Here is a 22,495-nt window from a genome sequence, read left to right on the forward strand (position 1 = left end):
CCAAAATTTAAGTTCAAGGACAAGTTACTGGGAAAAAGGATTTCTATTTTTGTTTCCACAGAAAATGAAAAAGCTGTGGATTCCTTCCAGACTAATGTGGTTTGATCAAGGCAGACCGCCTGAAACAGAGTACCAGGTGATCCTACATTTAAAATAGCTAGACAAAGCAGCCTTACAGCCAGGATTTCTGCATCTTCTTAGAATGCCCCATGACAGTGCCCCTTACCAGCAGGAAGTAGTTTGGAAAGAACAATGCCCAAATTCTCAAATATTGTCTATAAATGTTTGTTTTCATTTAAATGGACTTGGTTATATAAAATATATATATATATATTTTTATATATATATATATATATATATATATATATATATATATATATATAAAACACTGCAGAATTAAAACACTGAAGCAGAAGGGGCACAAGTATGTGTCAAAATAATTTAATTTTCCCTGTACATTTTTGTTCACATGAGAAATCAAGATACACATTTATAATATTTACCTGTCATGAAACATTCAAGTGAATTCAGATGGCAAAGTAGAATTCAATCACTAGTGAAATGTTTAAAAATATATATATGTATATATATATATTAAACAAAAATGTCTTTATAAGATAAAAATAATCTTCCACAATGCAATAAATTGCAGATCACTGAAATTTTAACTCTAGATTATTTCAGTTCAGTTTTTGGTTTCAAAATCTAGAGACAGTTAAAAAAAAAAAGACAGAGAGAAAGGACTGGCAGAATTCCTATCTGTTTTTGCGCTTCTCTTTCTTGTTTCGACTGCTTGTTACACTGTTTAAAGATGTCGTTGCTGAAGCTGCTCTTGCATGACCAGTAACCTTTAGATGATCAAAAAGTTTATTCCGTGATGGAAATTCACTGTGGCAGGTTGCACATCTGATGAGGATATCACTCTGAGGGAGAGTAAGAGCATGTGTCAGAGCAAGTGGTAGGCTGACAGAATGTTTTATCTTTTAATGTCAATGGTAAACATCAAAGAAATGCAAAATAAGCATATTTAACGAAACCGATAGCAACCAACAAAGGCGGATGTTCTCGGAAAGTAAAACAACCAGCACTATTAATTGCAGAGGCCCGGAGAAGCCAATGGCTTCCACTGCATGGACTAGAATTCTGTGCTTTACAACTTAACAGGTGTTACTCTTAATAGACAAGGTCTGAAATTACAGTAAACGAAATAGTAACTCTACCAGCATCTAGTATTTCCAATGTTCTTCTTTTTAGAGGAAAACAAACAAACAAACAAAAACCAGAGAAATGATAGCAGAATGTACAGAATACACATTTCATATAGTTTATAACCATGTAGAAACAGACTTATAAATAAATTCTAGTACACCCTGAAAAAGCTCATTGATACATACAAGGTTGTCTAGAGAGGTAAATGTGAAGATTGACCTACCACTGTTGCTGGTTCAGCAGGTACTTTGACAGGTTTTTTCACATCTTTGGTTTTCTTTCCTTTGGATTTAGGAACACTGGAAAATAAATTATTTGGCATAATATAAAAGAATTCTTTCTAGTTGTCGTCTAATTCCAAAAATACTCAAAAGACAAAAATGTATGAGTCAAGCTAATTTATTCACTTTAATGTCTAATTTAAATTTCACAAGTCAACAAAGTTTTAAAAAAACAACTTGAGAGATAAAAATCAAAATTTCCTTTTTTCCCTCATTTTTAAAATTTATTTAACATACCAACCATAGTTTCTCCTCTTGCTCCTTCACCCTACCTCCATCCCCATCTACTTTCCCATCTCCACTTAGATGGGGTTTCAAGCTGAGGCCAGGACCAAGCTCTTCCCCGCTGCATCAAGGCTGAACAAGGCATCCCACCATAAGGAACAGGTTCCAAAGAACCAGCTCATGCACCAGGACAGGACCTGGTTCCACTGCTAGGGGCGCCACAAAAGACCAAGCTACACAATTGTCACCCAAATGCAGAAGGCCTAGGTCTATCCCATGACGGCTCCCTAGCTGTCCACAGTCCATGAGCAATCAAATTTGGCACAAAACTTACAAAAGCTTAAGTAATAGTCTCAGAACACTCCTGAGTATTTACACACAATCATAGTCCCTTTAAAACCAGTGCTAAATCACACCAGCTCACACAACTGAGTGCCCTATGTTAACTTTTTTTCCTCCAGCTGATTTTCCTGAACCCAGTCTTGACTGTGGCAAACAGCTCTTTCCTCTACCTCAGGCTGAAAGGGCTATCCTGTCCTCAGAGTGGCTGGGCCCTTTCTTTCTTCCTATTATTACCTTCCTAGTGTTGGGATTAAAAGAGTGAGATCACCTTTGTGTGAGATGTTCCTCTTTAGAACTGGATCAATTTCATGTGGCTCAGTGTGGCCTTGAACTAACAGATCCATCTGCTTGTCTCTTGAGTCCCGAGATTAAAGGTGTATGCCACCACCGCCTAACTTTACAGCAAGCCATTATGGCTGCTGGGATTAAAGGTGTGTATCACCATTGTCTGGCTTGTGACTAGCTTTGTGTTCTATACCCTCAGGCCAGCTTTCATAAGTCATAGATAATATATCATCACATTAAATACTAAGAAAATTACTTTCATTAAAAACAGTATCGAGTGACTATAAAAAGTATGAAAGTGTGACTGTAAAAAGTGTGAAATGTCATAAAAGAAACCCATTATTTTATATGGCAACAAAGAAATTAAAAATAAAAAATAGCGTCCTTCTGCTGACCTAGTGTGTTCTCCCAGTTATCTTTAAAATGAAACTCAGAACACCAGCCACTGCGGTCAGGTTCCCCCCCACCCACCCCTACTTGAATCCTAAACATTGCTCTATCAGTCTCCTTCCAAAGTGAGTGCTAATTTGCTCTCAGCTGTGTTATATGTGCTAAGATTCCAGGCAGGCATGGTATATTTCATTTAAAAAAACAAAATGTGTGGGTGGCTGAGGCAGGAGGATTCCAAATTGGAGACTAGCTTGAGCTATACTGACAAGAACTCAGAGAACCCAAGTGATTTAACTGCTGAAGAATAGCAGAAGAGAAAGTGCTTCTCACTATGTACACAATTACAGAAGCAATTAAGGGCTAAACCAAAGTCATTGTTGGAAAATCAGTTTGGAGGGTTAGGTGGGGTGATGGTATGTCTTAGCCCTGCATTCCTCAGCAGTTAAGAAATCAGTTGGATTCGCCAAGTCCTTTTCTCACATCAGTAAGTAAAATGAGGAGACTAGACTGTGATCAATGAACTCTTTGTCATTCTCAAGTGAATATTCATAAAGTCACATGGAAGGTAAAATACACTGGCAGAGTTTAGGGGCCTAAAGCTCCACACTGACCCAGTCCTCATGTCCACAGGCTAGCCAGGGCACAGGATGGTTATGAAATAGGACATGAACTAGACCCTTCCTCTAGCACATCAGGGCTCCTTTGAACAGGAAGGCACTATAATGCTGAGCTATGATCTGACATCTTAAGGCTGGGATGGCACAATTCAGTTAGTGCTAATCTAGTGAAATGGGACAGGGAAACAGACTCAGTAGTAACCCTATTCCCACAGAATTGTCATAGGGAAAGTAAGACTTTCCAGCAGGGTGAAGAGAAACTAGAACTTAGCCCGGTGTCAGTGGCACATGTCTTTAATCCCAGCACTCAGGAGGCAGAGGCAGGCAGATCTCTTTGGGTTTGAGGTCAGCCTGGTTTACACACAGTGAGTGCTAGGACATCCTCCAAAGCAATACAGAGGAACCCTGTCTTTAAAAACCAAAGGGGGAAAAAAAAAAAAGAAAAACTAGAAATGATCCATAGTGATGCTGCTGTTACCACCAGTAAAAGTATCCTTACTACAGTGGTGTGGCTATTACCACAGTGATAGTGTTGTTACTACAGTGATACTGTTAACACAGTGATATAGTTGTAAGCTAGCACAGTGATATTGTTATGGTAGTGACAGTTACCACAGTAATATTGTAACCACAGTGGTATTGATGTTACCAGTGAAATTGCTGTTAGCACAGTGCTACCTAATAGATACATGTTTGTGTCTGTGTGCATAGGTACACAGGCTTGCAGTTTACACTGAACTTAGGCCTAAGTTCTGTCTGACTTACAGTTGACCACTTTACCATTAATTACGCAGTAGCCAGGAAGTAATAGGCAACTTTGCCTTACCTTTTAGCTTCACTCTTTGGATCCTCCCAGGTGTCTGTGTTCTCTGTGATACAGACATTTTCTTGAGGCCTATTTTCTAATTCTTTGGCATCATCTTCATTTAAGTTAGTATCTTCTGGATCAAGCTTTACTCCTTCTCCAGTTCCATTTTCATTGAAATTGTTATCATAATTCTAGAGAACATATATGCCATTATAAAACCAATCCATCTAACAGCAATGGATTCATTTTCCTATGTGTTCATGCATACATGTATAGTGTGTGTATGTATATGTGCATGTGCACATGTAAAGACCAGAAGCAGATGGCAGGTCCTTCTACTATCGCCCTCTATCTTTCTATGACAGTGTTTCTCTCCGAACCTGATGCTCACTGATGGGCTAGGCTAGCTGCAGGGAGCCGTTTGTCTCTGCTGTACCAGTACAAATTTCAGTTAAGTGTAACTAGGCTTGTCATTTTTTTTTTTTTTTTTAAATAAAGGATACAAACTCAGGTCTTCATATTATTAACTAAAATATCTCCCTAGCCCCTATATAATAATGGATTATGGTACATTTCCAAAACTTGGAATAATGTAATGGTGTGCCACACTCAGAAGTAGAGCAGTAAGATGCTCTTAGGCCAGACACAGTGGGACCTGTCTACAATCTCAGCACTTGGAAGGACAAAGCAAAGTGACTATGAGTTCAACGCCAGTTTAGACTATACACTTCAAGGCCAATTTGTGATAAAGAAAATGCTACTTTATAAAAATCTACAAATCCTTTGTTAGAGAAAAATTGTGAACAGGTGAATATGAGAAATAAATTTAACTGATACTTTTAATGATATGCATTCAATAAGGTTAAAAAAAAAAAGACAATGCATTAGTAAAAATGAAAGGGGGAAATTATCCAGTCCCAATTTAGCTCAATAAATTTTAAGTAATCTCTATAGAATTTGAGGTGGTATTTATACTTCTATATTTCTTAGGTAACTATGAGAAACATTACTTTTACAGTCAGGACAATAAGCAGCAGGAAGAGTCATCATTGAAGTGTCTAGTAAATACCACTTCACTAAGTGCAACTTTGCTTTATTCCGAGTAACAACCATCAAGTTTGTAGACTCACACGCATATGTACTCTCCCTTAACATACATGTTTTCCTCCTGAACTAACTCAAAAGTAGATGAGTCTTTGCCTTGTCCCTTTCAGAAAATTAATCTCAAGAAGGTCTACGTTTTAGTCTAACATCTGGATCTTTGACCCATTTTGAATGGCACTATTGAATACAACAAAATTATTCCTTAAAATCGAAGATTAAAACCTTCCATGATAAATCCATTAAATTTACATATACAATGACCCAAACCCAGATTTTCCTATGTCCATATTTAACTGTTATCTTGAAAAACCTTATCATCAGATATATCCAATTTAAAAATAATGGAACTCAGTTAATTCCAACCAGGGAAGTTTTTTCTACATGCAAAACCTTCATATATGCAGCATACAAGGAGATAATGTACTAAAACCAGAAAACATTTCATTTCCTTTTAAACAACTTTAAAAGACTAAAGATTGTTCAGGCTGGGTGGTGGCACATGCCTTTAATCCCAGCATTCAGGAGGCAGAGGCAAGTGGATCTTTGTAAGTTCCAGCAAGCCTGGTCTATTTAATGAATTCCAGGACAGCAAAATCTACACAAGAAACCCTGTCTCAAAAAAACAAGAAAGAGAGAGGGAGGGAGAAGGGGTTGTTCAGATGGTGAAGAGTGCATGCTGCACAGACATGAGGACCTGAATTCAAACTCCAGCACCCACAAAACAAAATGGGCACTGTCTCATATGCACCTGCAATCCCAGCACTCTAGTGGTAGCAATGAGGACCCCAGATGCACACATATACACAAATAACATACACATGGACACACAGAAAATAATTTTACATAACATAAAATAACAGTGAAGCTCTTAATACTGAGTCTACTGAGTAAGAAAGTACATTCTAATCTACAATGGTAATTAGAGTATTTTTAATGTATTTATTGTAGGAGATAGAAAGATAAGTAATATAACCTTTCAACATACCTGGGCTGATTTCTGTTTCCTTTTCTTCTGTTTTTTGGAAAGTCTAAGAACAAATATAAATCAAAATGTAAGTATCTGACTTTGTGAAGTTTACTAAGTAAAAATAAATAATGAAATAGAATGGTAAAGAAATACTAAAAAAGCACAATATCATAAAACATTAAAAATGACAAGAAAATACAGTGTTCTTATGCCAACTGCATAAGAAGGAAAATGCTTCCAATGTAGTCATTGCATAGTCTATAAACATATCAGACATTAAGATCTCTACCCATTTTAACCCTGTACGGGTCCTGTTAACAGGGGGCAACAACTTCCTTGGGAGAACACATACTTTACTTTAGTACCCTCTCTAATGTGACAAAGGTGCCAGTGGCATTTAGTACTGTCAATTACTTTTGCTTTGGTATGTCTTCCACTTCGTCCTCAGAATTGGCATTCAATAAATTTCCATCCACTTGAGCTCCTGAAAAATGTTCTTCCTCTTCCTCCAGCTGCTGCTTTAACAGTGCGACCATTTCTCGGTGCTTCTTTGACTTCTCATGGTTCTTCATGCTGAAAGGACAAGCTGATATGAGCGGCTGTACTACAGAAACACATGTGCCTGGGGACATGGTGGGAACCACCAGGTACACTGTGTGGCAACTGCAACCATGGGCCTGCCAAATGGATGACTTTATACAGAGTAACAGAAGTCTGTTGGGCCTGCCAGGAATCACCAGCCTGGCTAGACCATGAAGGAGTTCTTTCTTCCCAATACCAAGTTCTCCTTATTAGTTCCTTTTTACTTACGTGTGTTCTTGCCAAATTCTCTATTTTGATTTTTTTTTTTTTTAATTCTCAAAATTAAAGTCTTTGCCAGATTCCTTTTCATCATTAAGTATTTGCTTAGTGTATTGTGTCTGTATCTATGTTCCAGGCCATGCTACAGGCTTCTAGGGATCTCTGGAAACTTTAAGACACGTATCCTAACTGCTAGAGGACAATGGGGCCAAGAGAAGAGGTGGTGCCAAGCCTCAAAAGAACAAGTTTACTTCCCTTTATGTTTTCAACAGCACATTCTCACCTCTTTCTCACTACCTTCAATGTGGGCTCAGGCAGGTATCCCAAATATCACCTTATATGATACACAGAAACCAAAGACATCCCACAAACCAGGGCTAACATGAAACTGTCAAGTTAGAATCAGTCTTCACGAAAAGGTTCAGTGGCTGACTAGCGCACAGAGAGCCCTTAGGTTTCATCTTCAGTACCACACAAACAGTAATATAACACAAAGCAGCAAACTGTCACTATTCAATTCATGTTTGTTTAAATTTTTTGATTCTTTGTTTTAGTTGCTACTGTTCCTTCCCATTAAAATTCCCCTTAGACCAAGGTCCTCTGGAGAAATCAAGGTATCTTTAGTCAGAAAATAAATGCTCAAAATGATAAGGACATGTTGTCAGGTGTGATGGCGCACCTTTAGTTCCAGCACTCAGGAGGCAAGAGAGGTGGATCTCCCTTTGAGTTTGAGAGCAGCCTGGTCTACAGAGCGAGTTCCAGGATAACCAGGAAATCTGTTACACAGAGAAACCCTGTCTCAAAAAACAAAACAAACAAACAATATATGTATCAAATTCTATGACAGAAAAATAAATGGGGAAAGAGTATGGCACTGCTTTACAGAGAGGCCCAGACACTGACTGGTAAATGCAAAAGGAACAGAAAAGCATCACTCAACCTCCAGTATAAAGGCTGGTCGCAAAGGACTGCTACCACAGGTCAAATTTTGGAGTCCTTATTCAAATGCAGTGAGGTGTGTTGGAGCTGGTATCCAATCCTCAGCACAACATGCATTCGCCTTTCACGTATGTCTTGAACATGTTCCCAGAAGGTCATTTTATGCAATATTTTAAACACACTGCACAGTGACTGACATTCTCACAGTAGGTCAGGTGCTGAGTTTTCCCACAACTGGTATCATGTGTGCTGTGTGCACTCAAACATTTCAGGACTTTGGAACACATAAGATTTTATAGAATTCTATTGAAGATAAATGTCTAATCCTTCCAAGGAAAACTCATTGCTAAATAAATTCTAACTATATAGCACAAAAACTGAATACTTAGGTTGGGTGATCAAGATGCTCAGCATCACCAAGACAACATGGAGCCCACAGAAAACACAACACAGCCATGCAGTAGCTCACATGTGAATGTACACCCGACCTTAATCGTAGATAAAGGGACAAACCCAGAAAGAGATGTACTCTTTGAGAAGTTGTTTAAAGGACTAGTGTATTGTCTAGATTAAAGAGGAATGAACATACAAACTTAATGATAAAGTCCCAGGATTCTGTACTAAAGTGAGAAAGTACACTAATAAAGAACACATTGATGAAACTAAAATATGGACAGCAAATTAGAAAAGAGTACCATATCAATGTCACAATCTCTTAAACTGACAATGTGTTTTGGGAGAATTGTTCACATGGCCAATCCACTGTGCCAATAAAGCTACCTTGAATCAAAGGACTGAGTCAGTAATTGGCTGACAGGGATCAACCATACTGTTGCTGGATGACTAAGGAGCTCTGCTAGAAGGGCAGAAAGAGAAAAAAGGGATTGGAAGTGGAGAGAGGAAGTTGGGGATTTCTGGTGCTGTGGGTTGGGGAAAATGTAGCCAAATGATTCTCAGCAGTTCCTTGGATGTATCAGGTCTTTATCTCAATTTCGGACTCCCAGAATTTTTTATTATACTAGAACAATTTAGGTATCATTTCAATATACCTTGTTATTGAAAACGTGTGTGTGTGTGTGTGTGTGTGCACGCACGCATATAGTTTTATACATATTTAGAGGTAAAGAAGCATTACATATGTAACTTTCCAATACTCAGGAAAAAAATTATGTGTATGCTTGCGCATGTTTACGTGACTACCTGTGTTTGAGGTGAGCAAGCATGCAAATGAACAGTATGTAAACAATGAGCTAAGGAGTATACCACATGCCAGTCCTATAATTTTCCTTTAAGTAAAATTATCTCCAAAATAAAAATCAAGTTTAAAATCTCTTTTTGACTATTGCTTTCTGCTTGGTTTCTACCTCTACTGCTTCTCTTACTCCCGGGCACTCTCCTGTGGGTATCTAGTGCCTCTCTCTGATGCCCACACCGCACTCTCCTCTGGACAAAGTGCTTTGTTGATTGGGCTCTCAGTTCCCCATGCTCTCCCTCCCTAGCCAATGGTCTCCACAAGACAAAGCACTTCTGCCTCAGCAGACAGACTCTTTGCAGCACAGGGTTAAACTCCCTAGGCTGACAGCAGCAAGCTGTTGGGAGGGAGCTGTGATGGCAGGAGGAAGTCTCACACCATCTCGGAGATGGTTAGATTTGGTCTCATTTTCTCCCCTGTGCCAACTATGGTTTGACATAGCTACATTTCTGGAAATAGCACACAGGAATATTGAAATATGTTAATGGGTATAACAGGTTTAACTGCACAAAGCCCTCTTCTTATTGAACCAAACAAGAATCCCTGGAGGATGGGGGTGCTGTTGATCAAACTGCTCCAACCAATCCCCATGAATACTTACAAAATGTTATACCTTGCCTCAAAACAAAAGGTGAGTTCCAAGACAGACACTTACGCCTTTTCTGTCTTGAAGGACTTGTCACAAGCTGGGCAGTAAAGGTCATCGTAAAGCTCAGCCTCCTCAACCTCATCGCTATCTCTACCTGTGGGATGACAGACAGAACCTAAATGTACGCATCTTTAGTGATGGACACAAGACTTTAAGAACCTAAATGTACGCATCTTTAGTGATGCACACAACATAGAAAGAAAAATCTGTATTTATTTACAAAAACAAAAAATGCTGTTGGGACTTGAATTGTCTTTCCGAGCACCAATGTGTTTGAAGAAAGCATTCAAATCAATCACCTCATCCTTCAATTATTTTCTTAAATTTCTTCAGAAGACTCAGGAACCCTCAATGCCTTAAATGTGAGACAAGTCAGAAATTTCTGGTACCCTGCAACGCCCTTACCATAATTGTTTTTTAATCTTCTTCACAAAGATTGGCTACAAACACACTTTCAAACTGTGATTCACCCTAACACACCTAAGCTTAGTTTACTGTACTCTCTCATTACCAGGGAGGACATAAACAGCTTATTACATGTAAACCTTAGCACTGTTTATGCAGATCTTTTTCATAATCTGAGGCTTATTATGTCAACATAATATTTAAGATTGAAATTCTCCACATATCTCTTACAGTCTACTTTTTTAAAGAAGTATGTAAAAATGACTGCTACTTGGGATTTATTTTTATATCAGTAAGGACTCTAAAGTGCCACATTCCATATGTTGGTTCTTTGAAAGTAGTAATATGATTCTAAAGGATATTCAGACTGAAGTCACACATGGCCTATGTCCTTTGGTGAATGCTAATTTCAGCTGCTCCCTAGCAGAAGATGCCTGAAACCTTGCACAGTACAGAACCAAATAAATTAATGCCTTTTCCATTTCAACTCAATACTTTTGACATGGCTTTCCTTCAATTTCCTGGACACCATGGCAACATCAGCATATGATCTTTCCCCTTTCTTTTTACCTCAAGAATTTTCTCTTCTATTTAAAGAAAACATTCTATGGCTTCTCTCTGGCATATTACATATTAACATCCATACTTTCATGTTTTGAGGTTATCATTACATTAAGATTATTTGACCACAAGTACCACAAAAACATCACAATGAATCTGCTATCTACTTGGCTAGTAAATGACTAAGAAGTACTCAGTGACTAGGAAGGTACATACTGTGTAGATACTCTGCACAGAGCGAATGGGACAGTGTAAGACTTCATCACCCACAGACCAAGGCACAATTTAAAACACAGATGAGTTATTTCTGAATACTTCATTTAACACTTCAGACCACAGTTGACTGAAAGTCACTCAAAGTACAGAATTAAAATGGGTGGATAAGGCAGGGCCACTATATGTAATACAATTTTTTAAATTACACATGTACTTAAAACATTTCTCATTCATGGAATCATCTTTAATCCACCAAACAACAAAAATTCTGGCTTTAAAGCAAAAAAAAATCTGGATTTATAAGTTCTCATATGTTCTCAGGAATACTCCACAACTTAGGATTCCCATTTTTTTCCCAGTTAAATGAAGATAATTCCATTAGCACAACTTCCATCTAAGAAATATTTTCTGAAGATCAACCAAGGTCTTTTACGTGAAAGGACCTTATGATAGAAATCTAATTAGACATTTTACATTTATAGAGTGCTCTATACTCTTCAAAGTACATACTAACTTGACTCATTATTAAAGCATTTGTATCTTTACCATTCTGGGAAAAAAAAAATGTCATTTTATTATCTGAGTTACTTGCCTGAAAATCTACAGTTTATAAATAAGTAAAATTAAGAAACTACATTCAGATCAACTTCATGGATAGAAGAGCTCGGAATCATGAGGAAATCAGGATTATAGGTAGTCCCCAAAATGGCTAAATTTTACCTATTAAAATACATACTTGTTTGCTTAGTAAATATAGAAAGAGAAAAGAAACATTCTACTACTTCAAAAGTAGTACCTTCCACAAGTCCTAAGTGAGAAGAATAAGACACAGCAAAATCGACTCAGGCACAACATCCTAAAAGAGATATTAAAACGTGCTGGCCATGGTGATGCATGCCTTTAATTCCAGCACTCTGGAAGCAAGGTAGGTGGATCCCTGACTCTGAAGCCGGCAGGTCTACAGACCTAGTTCTAGGACACCAAGTCTATAAAAGGACACCCTGACTCAAAAAACAACTCGGATACTCTTATCTTTATTTTAAGTGCACTGGTGTTTTGCCTACATGTATGTCTGTGTTAAGGTACCAGATCTTGGTGTTATAGATGGTTGTGAGTTGCCATGTGGGTGCTGGGAATTGAACTTGGGTCTTCTGGAAGAGCAGTCAGTGTTCTTAACATTTGAGCCCCCTCTCCAGGACAACAGAATTTTTTTGTTGCCACCAAAGAACTCCAATTTCAAGTTCCTTATAGAAAGCAAGTAAAGTGAACTGAGCATTGAAGCAATGGAGTCAGGCGCTATCCAGTTTCATCTGCTTTTCCATTCCCTAGTATCTTAAACCAGGGCCACTGTAGGCATCTAAATACACAGTAACATTTATTTCCCAAACTACTCAATAAAGCAAGAAAAATTACCATCCAATCCATCTCTGGGCTCCTGTTCCTCCGTTTCACTTTCATCAGATCCATCTCCAAACTCCTTCTCGTACCTCGCTTCCATCTCCTGGAGCTCCTTCTCCAAATTGGCCACAGTCATCCAGCTCTGTTCTCTGTACTGCTCTGCCAATCTAGACACACAGCACAGCCTCACTTCCACTGCAATGCAGAGCTCTAAAACTAGCCCTCCAGAGTCTCCCTCCCACCAATGAGTGCTAACCTTCCACCCATACATAGCTACACCTGGGGCATAGTCATAGGCATGTGGCTGGTTTTACCTGCTCTAATAATAGGACTTGAAATATAAACTCAACCAAAGTCTTCATGTGACTTTAAGTGTCAAAAAAATACAAGATAATGTGTGGGTTTGAGTAGGATTATAGTAAATGAATAACCTATGCTTTAAAAAAAAAAAAAAAAAAAAAGGCTGGGCAATAGTGGTGCATGCCTTTGATCCCAGCAGAGACAGAGATGGGGAGGATCTTTGAGTTAGAAGCTAGCCTGGTCACAGTGTGAGCTCCAGACAGCCAGGGCTAAACAGAGAAACACTGTGGCAAAAAAAAAAAAACAAACAAACAAAAAACTCTCTTTGTAGACCATGCTGACCTCGAGATCCACCTGACTCTGCCTCCCTGGGATTAAAGGTGTGTGCCACCATACCCAGATCAAAACTAATTTTTAGAAATCAAAAAAAAAATTTTTTTTTAAAGAGCAGGACTCTGGGTTAGACTTCTTGAGTCCCATTCCCAGCTGTGACTTAACAGCTGCATACCTCATTTTCTCATAAGAATGAAGAGAAAGCAGGAAAGCATTTAAAATACACCCTTACAGAGTAGGGAGGGATTCAATTAACATTAGTTACAAACAAACATTAGAATAAAAGATCTTAAGTATAGAGGACCTCTGAAGGAAAATATGTAACCAAAACCAGATGTTTACATAGGAGGTAAAGAAACATTACCCAATGCCAGAATTTAGAGATTTAAAAAAGAAGAAAAACTACATTATAATCTATAAGGCATGATGATGATCGAATTTAACATCTTAACATGGAAGCATCATGCTGTCTCCCTACTGGCATGCTCTATCATGCTGGCTACCCTACTGACAGCCACCCTGATCTCCCCATCACCACAAAGCATCTAGTCCCACACTGCATACTTGGCTTGCTTTAGCTTCTGTTGCCTCCTCATCTCCTCTGCCTTCCTGGCCTTCTCTGCATTCTGCTCCTCCACAAGCTTCCGATGAGCCTGCACTCTTTTATCCCGTTTACGAATGAAGGCTACAAGTTGGCGCACCAATTCATTCTTCTCTTTCCTTGCTTTGTCTCGAATTTTTTTGTTTTCTTTTTCCATAGCCCGTTTTTCCCAGCGGTTTGAGGCTTGTCGAGTGTCATATTCTTCCTTCCAGGCAAAATTCTTTTGTGTGCAGAAACTCTGCCAGTAAGCATAGAAAGGGTGTACCACCTAGTGACAAAGAAATGGGTAAAATGATATTGTTTTACTTAAATTTCTTTTAAAAGGCAACAGGTATTAAGGATGAAAACATCTACCTTTCCTTTTCTGAATCTAAGATTACTTTCGTTGTGTGTTAATTTTTGCAGTACTGGGGATTGAACCCAAGGCCTTTATGGTTTATACCACTAAACCATAACTCTAGACCCTCACACATTAACATTATTAATTACTAGAGAAGACAGTTCTCTTCAAAGACTTTCCAGGATAAGAAAGTCTCCAAGGCAGACTTAGAGAGAAGAATAAAAACAAATAGTCTCACTGACCACAGAAAAAAAGACAATCACAGGGAGACCAAGTCAAGAGTGGGCCCTGGGAGACAGCTGCAAGCTCCGTGAAGAGAAGTGAGGGAGAAAGCCAGGTTAGGGAACAAAAAGTGATTTCTTTTGAAACCAGAAAGTGCAGTGAAAAAAGCTAACTGTAAAATGCAATGTAGTTTTTCTTTTACCGTGTCATAGTCACTCTGGGAGTCACCGAAGTTTGGAAAATCCTCAGCATCTCCCTCTGACATACATTCTAGTTCTTCTTTTGCAATCAGCTCAAAGACATCACGATACACTGCATAGAAACCCTAAAACAAGGTAGAGAGCAAAGGCACAAACTCAGCCTAAGCACAAAATCACAAGCAGGCACTTGTGCTGACGACGTAAAGTCCCAGCTGTCACTACCTCAAGTGCCCTGCACTTACACATACGTGGCCACAGCCTAAACATAAACACATACATGTGCATTCCACTTTCTGCTATAATTTTAAGATATCTCTTTGCATTTGAGTTTTACTTAACCACTTGAGAAATTAAGTTCCCCATCTTACCTTTTCATCGTCTCCATAACCAGAATAACAGGTAACAGTGAAATAATGAAGCAAATCTAAACTGTCATCTTGGTATTCTCCATCAAGCCCTCCTTTAAGTAAGGCCTCTCTATGATTATCATACCTAAAAGAATTTAGAAAATGAAAAGAGCTGGACAAGTAAGGACTTATTTTAAATACCATTATATAAAAATCACAAGGACTTTTTTCTGAATCAGCCAAAATAATAACATGTGCAATCCATAATCATACAAATTAAAGGAACTCTAGAGACTAACAGACTTGGGAGACTTTCAGGACCTGAAGACTAAAACCATGCCCGCAACTAAGTTTAGAACTAAGAAGTTCTAAAGCAACTTCTAGTGTTATATACTATCAGCTGGGAGTTCTAGCCTCTCAACAGGTAGTGAAACCCACAGGAAAGACAACTATACACTGAAGAGCATCTGATTAATACACTAAGTTTACATTTATGACCTGGGAATTTATCAACATTTACCTGAAAAAAAAAAAAAAAAAAAAAAAAAAACGTATTTGTTTATCTAAATTTCATCTAGCACACACACATATACACAATTATTCTTCATAAGTCTGTGATAATATTACTATTATCATCCTTGCTTCATACAGCAGGAAACTGAAGCTCAGTAATAATAAATACTGATTGTTCACTATCATAAAGTCTGTAAACAGCAAGAGCAGAACTGAAATTCAGGTCCCTTCTACTGCCAAGGTCAAGTTCCTCGCCATGAAATGAACAAGCTCCAGTGACAGGAGCATCACCAGGCAGGCGCTTTAAGGGAGTCTTGGAACAAGTAGACAATCTACAATTTAGAGAACTAAATGAAAGGAAGCCAGGGAGAAATGCCAATGTTCTAAAAGGAACACTACGAATTTTGTTTTGCTTCTTGGACACAGGATCTCCCTATACACTCTAAGTGACTTCAAACTCTGTTCCTGTGCAGCCCAGGAGACTCTCTTCAGGACAGAAACCATAGGCAGAGACTACAGGCATGTGCATACATCTGGCTTTAGGACAAGCGCTCCAAAATCCCTGATAGAGAAATGTTTAAGATCTTCTGTGTGGTTTAAAAGAATTTTTAAGAATTTCCTTTATATCCTTTATCTTGAGAGCTAACCTGTGCTGTACACTATAAAACAGATGACTTTCACAGAGTACTTCATCAACAGCAGGATTTTTCACTATTACGCCTGAGTTCAAAGCCAACCATTAGCAGCAAAGCTGAGAAGCTGAAAACTCAGAGCTTCAAACATATAAATTCTTGTTATAAAATGAAACTATTATGAGCTTTGTTGAAAGTGCCTATTATATTTGTAGATTAAAATGTATTCAGGTACTCTATAGAAATGTATTATAATTTCTGTATTAAAGAATTGTTGCTAAAGACAAAACTTCCTTCTTGTGTAACAGTAAATTTGTCATACACTAAAGTAACCCCACTCAAAGATAAACCACTTGTTCTCAGTTAAAGCTATATAACCACCAAACTTGCTTCATCATGGATAACAGCAGACACTTGGAATAATCGTCTCTAAAGTTCCTTCCTACCCACAGACTGCACTTTACATAATGAAGAGATGACAGGTGCTTAGAACACTCTCAAACCATTCGATGTGTTAAACTGCTAAGAAACCCACAACCCCATATTGACAATCCCTGCTCACAAATCAAAGGAGGAAGAGAGTGACAACACAATGCTCACCATGCTCTTTCCTGAGGGTCACTCAACACATCGTATGCAGCTTGAATTAATTTAAACTGCTCGGCTGCTTCTGCAGCATTGTCCAGATTTTTATCTGTTAGAAAAAAGTCACAGAAATTCAGTCATGGAAGAAGTATATGCATGGGCCATCAGAATGGTTCTGTGGGGAAAGATGCTTGTTTCCAAAGACCTGATTTCAATTCTGGAACCCATATGGCAGAAAGAGAAACTAGATTTTTGCAAGTTGTCCATTCTCTGCCCTGTACATGACCTCCAAGTACCCTCCATGGCATACCCATGTATATGTCACATAGCCACATGTACACAGATATAGTGTGTGTGTGTGTGTTTAACAGTAGAGGCTGACAACATGGCACAACAGATAAAGATTCTGTCCATCAAACCTGATGGCTGGCATTCAGTCACTGAAACCCACATAGTAGGAAAGAATCCACTCCTACAAGTTGTCCCCTGACCTCCTCACACATATACACATGCTAATTATTATTTCCTTTGCCATGCTTCCTTAACTGCAAAACTCAAAAAGCATCTTTGCCTGCAAGTGGTAGCCAGCAGTGGTCTCTGACTTCACCCTTTTACAGGCCCTTCTCCTCATCAGCCGTGCCGGTTTGACCAACAGCAGGAGCACAGTGAAGGCAAGGTACAGTATAAGACTGTACTGGCCAGCAGCTCCCATTCTGGGCTCTTGCCTTCTCCTGGAATACTCATGTCACAGTGTGAGGAACTCGGTTTACCCAGAAGATACGGGTGAAGAACAGTGGGCAGGAGGGAAAAATGGAGACCTGCCAACAACCATGTCCATGAGTCTGGAAGCAGGTCCTCCCAACAGTGGTGAGATAACCTTAGCAGAAGCTGTAAGCCATGCCACACCCACATCCTAAGCTTCAGAACCTTTAGAGTCTACATAGGAACTGATAATGCACACTGTTTTTGTTGTTTGCTGCTTTAAACCATAAGGCTTTGGTAATTTTGTTGTCATAAGTGAATAATATATTCAGAAATTAAACCTTTTGAATCTAAGAAGGAACACACCAAGTTCTTTTAGCTATTACTGAATACCTGTCTCTAAGAGTTTAGAAGATATGACAGAATGTGTTCTCTCCAAATAGCCATGTAGTCTTACTGTTTGTCTACGTGGCCCATGGGCAAGGGCATGTGCAGCTATCAGAACTAGCACCTGTGATTTCTGGTGAGGTGAGGAAAAAGTTTTGCATTAGCAACAATACCCCACTTCCTGCTACACAGTTGCACACAACCCTCACAACCCTTCAAGGTGACATCCCTTGACATGTCAAGATTTCTTTGTCTTCATCAACTCATTCATAAGCAGACCCAAAAGGAAAACATTAAGAAAAAGAAAATACCTCAAGTGGGGCTGGTAAAATTCTACAGTGTCACTGGTTTTGTTTTTGTCTCTTAGGAAAATGGGAGAACCTAAGTCTCAAACATTTCTGTCAAGATACAATAGTGCAATTCAAATTAAACAACCTAAAAGTTTAAAAATCTGGCAACTGATTCCTCTTACATAACACAAAAACAGTGCTTGCCAGGGGTGTGTGGTATGTGTTCTTTTTTTATCAGTACAACTGCACCTTCTCCAATTTCATCCCATTCTTTCCCTCCCCAAAGAAATTTGCAGAAAGCTAAGGCTCTTTTTGCTTTTTGACGGGTTTTCCTATGTTGCCTTGGCTGCCCTGAAACTCACTCCATAAAGCAGGCTGGCTTCTTAACTCACAGAGATCTACCTGCCTCTGCTTCCCGAGTGCTGGGATTAAAGGCGTGTGCCCTGCCCAAGCAAGAGCTAAAGCTTTTAAACATGTAAAACCTATGGATATACCAACTAATAAGATCTAATTTCTGAGTGGCACTTTCTTTTTTGTTTTGTTTTGTTTTTTTCGAGATAGGGTTTCTCTGTGTAACTCTGGTTGTCCTGGACCTCACTCCATAGACCAGGCTGGTCTCAAATTCAACAGATCCGCTGGCCTCAGCCTCTTGAGTGCTGGGATTCAAGACGTGCACTACTACTGCCAGACAGAATTTTCTTCTTGTATTCATTTTACACAAGTGTATTTGAGTTAGATGACTGTGACAACCTGAGATTAACAGCAGGAACCTAACAAAACAAGCAATAAGAGAGTCTACATTTTCACACAGTATTGTAGTCACCTGAGGTTTACCCAGCATCCATGGCTGCACAGTTCTGTGTGGCTTCCTCCTGACACACTACCATATTCTGCTATCTCCTAAACCTCCTTACAGTGCCTGCTGGAAGATTTTGCTGGACTGCCCTTGCAACACCTTGCTGTGAGAAAACATCACTTCTCTGCAGGGCTTTACTCTTCTTGCCATAGCACTCCCATAGTAACCCCATGGTGATGCAGGCCTGTGCCTAGTCACTGACCCTTCAAGATTTAAACCTTTTAACCAATAATCTCTACTATCAATACCCCCCTTCCATGTTCTTCTCTTCTAACCATTCCTCTCAACCACTGACAAGCTGGCATCTTGCTCAGAGACTCCAGTGTGGCATTGTGCTTTCATCTCCAGGCTGGCCTCCCTCCCTGAAACAGTGTCCCATTACAGCCAGAGAGAAACTTGGAAAACTGGCATTTATCACCATGGTGTTTCCCTTCCCTGCCCTCTCTTAGCTGGTTATGCCAGCCTCTCTCTTATGCTCTCCAATAGGCATGCTGCCATGCTGTCATTTGTCTCCACCTAGATGGTATGTCTTGGCAGCCATTTTCCTGGGTCACTTTTCCCATCTCTGTCACCCACATATACACAGCTAGCCCAGGTGAGTACATGGACTCATCAACACTTGAATTTACCCTCAAACATCCCTCCTCTCCTACGACTCAAACTCTCTTTTCTTTCCTGTGTCTCTACAGAATGTATGTCCAACCAGGGAAGGGATCTCTTCTGCCTTGTTCACCTCACAAAGAACTCAGAGAACAGTAATGGGATGAACTTTTGGAAGGCTGCTTCTCTGAATCAAGGCTTAGCTCCCAAAATATCTAATACAGTGCCTTGCACACATAATGAAATTAAACATTTTTGACTGAAATCCTAAGTGGCCCAGCAAAGCAATCAGGCTGAAATCACATGTCTCCTGAGGAAGTAGAACTATACAAATACTTCCAATCCAAAGGTATTTAGGATGCTATGAATCATGACATTCAGAAGATGCTGCATTCAGTTCCTCACAGGTTTGGCGTCCAAGCCCATCAGCAGTACTTCCTTCCCTCAGTGAACTGTCCAACTCATCATTAATTTTCCTCTCCACCTGGACCTTTCTCCTCCCCTTAGATTCAAGGGCCTATCCCTGTCCATTAGGACTCTGACTTGTCTCCAGGCCTCTCCAGTCCTCAACTGCCTTCATGGCATCATCCTAGACGTTATAATTAGCCCCTACTATATGAAAATGCTTTTCTGCCACCTGTACACTTTCTTTGGGTTTATTTACTTTGGCTCTTTCTTTGGACTTCCTGCAATGTAAAACTTCTGTCCTTTCAATAGGTTTGTGCATATGTGTGTGCACATGTATGTGTATTCCTCACTTACTGTCATCACACCGATTGATACCTATGTTTCTTCTTCATCTACTATATAGACCTTCCCACTCTGGGCCTCCAGTCTTTCCACTCTTCAGCAAACCATTCTGTAGCCTTCCTGTAAGGATTGCTTTTCATCCTCCAGGACATCTTTTGTCCCACACAGTTCTCTTCCTGCAACAGGACACACTCCAAGGTGCACTCTGTGGAGAAGAACCCTCAACATCTCTCAATACACATTGACAACGCAGCCCCCATGGCTTAGGTGCTTACTAGTTGCTCTATTAACCCAAATAGCAATTACACTCTTTTGCTCCTTTCAAACCCAGGTAGGCCAAAAGGCTGAGGTGCATATTTAACATATCAAAGCTGACCTAGCCTCCAGACTCTCCCAGTATCCCTTAGTCCCTACAGTTACAAGGTATGATTTACATACCCCACCCTATACCCTGAATTCTCCAGCCCAGGGGATGGGCTGCCCTTCCCTAAGTAATGCAGACATTTTGGTTACCCACCCTTTTGTACCTTTGGCCTTCTGGCTGCTGCACCTGGTTACCCTCCCCCTCTCCCCACATGGCTCAGGGTCATGTCCACTCTGGAAGCTCCCAGGTGTGTCTGTCTGCACCTGACTATGCTCTCCCTTTGATCTACAAAACACTTTCTTCTCCACTATACCTAGGAGCAGTCACTTCCTTTACTTTTTCTTTTCCGTTCACATACTAGTAGTTATGTGTGTAAAGCATGTTTTCCTAACAAGTCTCTGGTAGGAAACAGAGTCCTAGCATTTCAAAATCTATGGATTAAACACTTGTACAAGTGACTTACACCTTCTGGATAGGTTTGAGAAAAACTGGGTTTAAACATATGTTTGTATTATATGGCCCCCCCCTTTAAGCTTGTTTGGGTAATAAAAAGAAGTGTATATTACTAAAATAAGGTTTATTGGTCATCTGCGTGTGCATAGCCATCGTATGTAGACTCCGGGATGAATACCTTAAAGTTAAAATGAAACTATCAAACCAAAACCAACAAAAATGAACAAACAGGTAAACCAGCCAAGCCTGGTGGCACAGGACAGTAATCCTGATTACTCACGAAGTTGGGGGGGGGGGGCAGGAGTATCACAAATTCAAAGGCTGCCTTGGCAACACTGTGAGGCCCTTTCCCAAAATGATTTCTTTAAAACACAGGCTGGTGTGTCTGGGTAGGAGTGCGCTTTCCAGCAGGTGCGCGACGCTGGCTTTAAGTCCCAGTGCCAACCGAGGGGGCCTTTTGGGAATTTCAAAAGGACAGGATTCACTACTGATTGGTGAAAGTCCCACAGACCCATTTTACTACAACACTGAGCGTCCGGGGGAAGCAAACTACTACGTAACCTCGGGGAGCTGGCCGGGCCGTCCACCCAACTAGAAGCCGCCATGGGAAACTCGTGTGCAGTGCGGGGCCGGGTCTGCGGGAGCCTGGGAACCCTAACGGCGGCAGCGAGCAGGCCTGTAAAAAGCCATTCCCCGGCCGAGGTCGGAGGCGAGCCGGGTGGTGTGAGCTGGTGGCCGACCGGCCGGCCGCGGGAGTCGGAGGGGGCTGCGAGCCGAGTCCGCTGCTCCTCGGCGGTGAGGACAAGGGCCGCGCCGTCCTCGCCGCGTGCGAGCCTCCAGGCCGGGCGGCGGGCGGTGGCGGGGGGCCCGGCCGGGGTCTCGCGGGTGATGGGTAGGGGGTGTGAGGAGAGCCGCCCGGCTTCCCCGCCCGCCGGTCGGTCACCTACCCGGGTGCCACCTCAGGGCCAGCTTCCGATAGGCCTTCTTGAGCTCCTCCTCGCTGGCGTCGCGCCGCACCCCCAGAGCCTCGTAGTGACACTTCATGGCGGGGCTGGACGCCGGCCCGGGGCTGGGATTGGGGCCGGGGCCGGGGCCCGGGACGGGGCCGACGCCCGGGCCCGGGCCGGAGCGGCAGCGGCGGCGCTGGTGGTCCTCTCCTCCGGCGGGAGCCCAGCGCCAGCAGCCCGCCAGCCAGCGAGCCCGGCGGCGGCGGCGGCAGCGGCAGCGGCGCGGGGCGGCGGAGGCGCGCGGTGGTGGACGACGCGGGCTGCGGCACGCGGGCGCGCGGAGGGGGCGGCGCCGGCGGCTCCGCATGGGCGGGGGTGGGCTGGGTTCCCGGCCAGCCGCGCGCCGCGGAGGGAGGCGGGGCCTGGGCGGGGGAGCCACGACGGCAGGCATTGTGAGCAGCACAGTAGGCTGTTTGAGTGGCACCTACTGACCAGCTGGGTGCAAGGAGGGCCAGGGAGGCTGAGCCAGGGAAGTAGTCTGGGAAACGCCTTCCCGAGGTAGTGATTATTTCTCAGCTGTGGAGACTACAGGTGCGGTAACTCCGGGCTCCAAGTAGTCAAGCA

At 41.2% G+C, this 22,495-nt stretch overlaps 1 protein-coding gene across 1 annotated transcript; it reads right to left on the bottom strand.

Annotated features, from left to right (window-relative positions):
• Window positions 1–425: 425 nt before the first annotated feature.
• Window positions 426–22,248, bottom strand: Dnajc21 (DnaJ heat shock protein family (Hsp40) member C21). The gene is made up of 12 exons (XM_051182536.1): window positions 21,872–22,248; window positions 16,538–16,631; window positions 14,814–14,937; window positions 14,448–14,570; window positions 13,647–13,951; window positions 12,465–12,616; window positions 9,876–9,963; window positions 6,643–6,801; window positions 6,247–6,289; window positions 4,176–4,348; window positions 1,433–1,508; window positions 426–923 (listed from the first exon to the last, which is right to left on the bottom strand). The coding sequence occupies exons 1-12, from the start codon at window positions 22,236–22,238 to the stop codon at window positions 756–758; spliced, it is 1,872 nt and encodes a 623-aa protein (XP_051038493.1). The 5' UTR covers window positions 22,239–22,248; the 3' UTR covers window positions 426–755.
• Between the last annotated feature and the right edge of the window lie 247 nt (window positions 22,249–22,495).

Source organism: Phodopus roborovskii, unplaced genomic scaffold (assembly GCF_943737965.1).
Source record: "Phodopus roborovskii unplaced genomic scaffold, PHOROB, whole genome shotgun sequence".
NCBI lineage: Eukaryota > Metazoa > Chordata > Mammalia > Rodentia > Cricetidae > Phodopus > Phodopus roborovskii.

Excerpts from the sequence above, each read along its gene's own strand:
- Dnajc21 (XM_051182536.1), bottom strand. The coding sequence starts at position 22,238 with ATGCGGAGCCGCCGGCGCCGCCCCCTCCGCGCGCCCGCGTGCCGCAGC. Across the intron at positions 14,938-16,537 it reads GACCCTCAGGAAAGAGCATG|GTATGATAATCATAGAGAGG; the intron begins GTGAGCATTGTG and ends AAATTCTTTTAG. Across the intron at positions 6,802-9,875 it reads TCCTTCAAGACAGAAAAGGC|CATGAAGAACCATGAGAAGT; the intron begins GTAAGTGTCTGT and ends TTGTCCTTTCAG.